General features: G+C 35.3%; 1 protein-coding gene across 1 annotated transcript; it reads left to right on the forward strand.

Annotated features, from left to right (window-relative positions):
- Positions 1–342: 342 nt before the first annotated feature.
- LOC131187270 (golgin subfamily A member 6B-like) lies at positions 343–4,109 on the forward strand. The gene is made up of 7 exons (XM_058161540.1): positions 343–887; positions 1,748–1,807; positions 2,483–2,554; positions 2,726–2,790; positions 3,324–3,461; positions 3,630–3,770; positions 4,019–4,109. The coding sequence occupies exons 1-7, from the start codon at positions 828–830 to the stop codon at positions 4,107–4,109; spliced, it is 627 nt and encodes a 208-aa protein (XP_058017523.1). The 5' UTR covers positions 343–827.
- Positions 4,110–4,462: the final 353 nt, after the last annotated feature.

The raw sequence follows: 4,462 nt of genomic DNA on the forward strand, positions 1-4,462 counted from the left end.
GCATAGTTCATCAAATCTTTGCATCATCCTATTAAGTTCACACTTTCAATAAAACATTCCTAATTTCTACATTGGCAATAGGACTGGCCATTTTATCAAACAAGTGACGGAAATGATATTCTAGTAGAGTTTGGGAAATAAGGTGGGAATAGCAACAGTTGAATTTGATTTTTAAACAGAACCTTTCATAATGACTGCCTTGTGCTCCCTCATAAACAAGGAACTAACATAGTGATTGCATACTTTTGCTTATATATTTTTTTTTCTTTTATGATGTGTTGTTGTTTTATGTCGATGTTGGTGTATACTGTTGTGACAAAATGAAATTAGAAAAAAAAAAAAAAACAGTCTGCGGGAGAAACCCAGAAGCTCCGCTGCTCTTTTGAGACGAAACTATTAGGCAGAGGGGAGATGGCCTTTTCCTGCATCATTCCCAGAGTTTAAAAGGCACTCTTGAGGCAGCTGCATTTGGCTACAGCTCTGTCTTTCTAACATACGTAAAACACTTATTTTTAGTATGGTCTTTAGAGGCCAATGCTTTTATGGTTTGGATTTTAATTTACCAATCACATTTTTCATTATTGTGACTATTCCTCTAGATCCTTTAGGACAGAAACGTTATTTATTTCCTTATCTTTTTATGTTAGTTGTGTTCAACGCTTGTCCTAAAGGATCAGATTAGAAGAATATAATATAATTTAAAAATGATGTGCTATTCTAGACATTGTCTCTCAAGTCTACATTTTAATTTTTGAAATAAAAATGTCAAAGCTATTCTGCAGTCTCACCTATTACCTTATCTTCTAGTTTCCAACACTGATTTTGTGATGGAAAACGATTTGTTGAGAAAATTAAGAGAAAACATGAAACGTGTTCTTACTCAAGAGGTAAGAAAAATCATTTGTTCATAGGCTGTCACAGTAAATGTGTGGTGGAACGTATAGAAATTTTAGGTAGGAAGGTAGGTAGGTAGGTAGATGGATGGATGGATGGATGATAGGGTAGGTAGTTAGAGACAGAGAGACAGACAGAATATTAATTGTGGTTTCTTTTTATCCTCAATTGCCAGTATAGGTTTTGTTTTGGACTTTATTTTTGAAATACATCGTTAGCTTCTATTAGCAACCCAAGAAAGCCAGTTTGGTATCACGGTTAAGGCATCAGCCTGCAAACCCAGAGACTGACATTTCTTGTCCCACTTTAGGCACAAAGCCAAGTGGGTGACCCTGGGCCAGTCACCTTCTCTTAGCCCTAGGAAGAAGGCAACACAAACCACTTCTGAAAAACCTTGCTAAAAAAATGGCAGGGACTCGTCCAGCCAGTCCCTGAGAACCAAACACAAATAAATGGAAGGAAAGCCAAGAGAGAGACCCAGAGTCTCCATTGCATGTTGGGCAGCCATATAATTTGGACGAATGAATCAATGAACTTGCAGAGCTAGCTTAGGTCATTGTAAATATTGATTTAACATATTTCATGGACCAAATTGCTAATGAAATTTTTTATGACTTTGGCAGGAGAACTTTTGTTTTCTCTGCACTTTCTACTTAAAATGAAAGGGCTGTTTGGGGATATAGTAGAAGGATTCCCTATCTGTCCCCAAGATGCTTTTTCAAGAGGAAGCAGGACTTTCTTTTTGCTTTCCCTGAAGATGTTTAGATTCTCACCCAAGAAGTTTCTTCAGTTCTGGAAGAATCACTGTCAATTTAGTTTTTGTTTTTTTAAATGGGGTATTTTGTCATTGCAGGAAGAAATATCGAGACTTCCTCTTCTGTCATCTGCCACTGAAGAACGGAGACGTGCTGAGGTATATAATGTATACTTGTAGCTCACCTTAGAATATATTTGTGAGAAAAATGAAAATAAATGATTTTTTCACAATTGGTAATTGTTAATAATACATGTGCAGCATATTTTATATAGTATTTATGTTCACTTTATATTTCTATTACATATATGAAGTTCATACACACACATCCATTCAATACAAAGTAGTTTATCTGTAATTTCCATTAAAGAATGGCAATTCATGCTGATTCTTGGTTGGTTCCTTCTTTGCCACATTAGCTACTTTCTTTGGCCACATACAATATCACTAGCAGTGAAATAAAATTTAGATGATTCGTATTTTGTTGAACCACTGTGTTTTTGATTTCCCATACAAATGAACTAAAACTAGATCTTTCTTTTCCATCCCAGCGTGAATAATCTTTATTGCCTGTATTGAACATCTACAGCAATAAACTGGGAGTTGCACATGTTTGTGCTCATCTTGACATGCATGATTTTAATATGCTCAAATATGCTTGTCTACACCCCAGACTCTTTTCTAAAGAAGAAGTTTCAATTAATATCTTCTTTACACTAACATGACAGAGAATTTATGGAAAACAAATTCATGTAAATCTTCTCATGACCATGAAATGAAGAAAATTATCAAGCAAACATCTAAAATTCATTTTATGTTTTTCATTCTTCACAGAACTCCCAGGTTTCCAGACATCCAGAAATGCGCGTGGGCCAGGATTTAAGTTTAAAGTTGCGTTCCCCTCAGGTAAGCAATCTAGCATTTGAGGAATCTTTTGAGTGTACATTACTGAGAAATAGTTCATGTCATAAGAAGAGGCGAAGAAGCCCAATGTGAGTGATGGGGTAGTTGGGGGGGGAGTGCGTGGGCTGATATGGAAATATGTTCCTGATTTGTGATGTATTTTGGCTTCTCTAGATTGTTCAGACAAAAACTGAAAGACTGGAAGTAGATCTGAAGAGAGCGAGGGGCCAGAGTTATATGTAAGTCTTGGCATAGTTCATCAAATCTTTGCATCATCCTATTAAGTTCACACTTTCAATAAAACATTCCTAATTTCTACATTGGCAATAGGACTGGCCATTTTATCAAACAAGTGGGAAATGATATTCTAGTAGAGTTTGGAAAATAAGATGGGAATAGCAATAGTTGAATTTGATTTTAAACAGAACCTTTCATAATGACTGCCTTGTGCTCCTCATAAACAAGGAACTGCCTTAATCACTGAGGAAGCAACTTGTTGGGATATGTTGACAGTTAGACATTTGTGAGAGTGAGAACTTTCCCCATATTCTACATCCAAAATGATTTGCTTCTGAAAATCATTTTGAATTTGTTTGTGCCTTTCGTGGAATGTATATTAAAAAAAAGGAAGATAATTGATTAAAGTATTATTTCCTCTGTATTTACACACACGAAGGTATTTTTAACGTGTTGTAATTGAATAAAAAGGTTGATAATTCAAGTAAAAAACCCCTAAGGGGGCTAATTTCTCTCCGGTCTTCATAATTTGCAGGAAGACAATGGAAATATCAAAACTTCTGGCAGAAAAAGAGGAGCTGGAACTAAAAATTCAGGAGCTTACAAATAAAAATATACAATTGGCCAAAGAAAAAGAAAAACTTTGTGAACAGTATGAAGAAAAGCTGAGCAGGTGAGAAAATTTTAGATAGCAACCCTGACTTTCTCTTCCTTTCTCAGCTATTTTAATTAGTTTTAATTTTAAACAAGTTTAAATAAATAAAAAACCACCAAATAATCAAATCAAATTTAAAAAAAAACCTAAGGGGGCTAATTGCACTCTGCTCTTGATATTTTACAGGAAAAATCGTTCAGATGAGTCTGGGCAGCTGGAAAAACTCAGACGAGAGAATGAGAGTCTCAGCTGCAAGGTGCAGAAACACGCTGAAGAAAAAGCAGAGCTCCTACGAGAAAATAATGACCTCAAAGACGAACTTTATCGGTGAGAAATATTTAGATAGTGATCTTGACTTTTTCTTTCAAATTCAAATTTATTTATTAGATCCCTTAGGCCAGATATACCAGATAAAAGAAATATTCCATTCTTTTATATGTACTGTATGTATAACTGAATAAGAGAAGAGCAATAGGTATAATGGCATGCAAAAATAATGAGGAATGTAGGTATGCTTAGTAATTCAAGTAAAAAATGAAGTGGGCTAATATCTCTCTGGTTCTCATAATTTACAGAAAGACAACACTGATGTCATTAATGACATTAGAAAACAAAGAGCTCCAAAATAAGGCCGAGATGAGCTGCCATTCTTTTCGTTGGAAGTGAAATGAGCTAGCTTAGCCAAGATTCTTTTCCAAATGGCAGGCTTTTCAGTCCTTTCAAGGCAAATTTGCCCCCACCCCCACCCCTTTGTTCCGTGAAGTCTGGATTAGTTATTTCTATCTTCTCAAAAGAGAACCCTTTTGGAGTTAATAAATCTCTGAATTTGTCCCAGTGGCTCGTCTACACTTTCTTTTTTAATTCCTATGGCAATTTCTTTCCTTTAATTTTTCCAGATGTATGTGTCATTGTTTTGCACAATTTTTGACTTTATCTAGTAAAAAATAAGGTTGATCTTGGAAGCCTGAAGATAGAAAGACTTTCTGACTTAGGCTAGGAATATCATTATGTCAGAGGCA

Source organism: Ahaetulla prasina, unplaced genomic scaffold (genome assembly GCF_028640845.1).
Source record: "Ahaetulla prasina isolate Xishuangbanna unplaced genomic scaffold, ASM2864084v1 Contig128, whole genome shotgun sequence".
NCBI classification, from domain to species: Eukaryota; Metazoa; Chordata; class Lepidosauria; order Squamata; family Colubridae; genus Ahaetulla; species Ahaetulla prasina.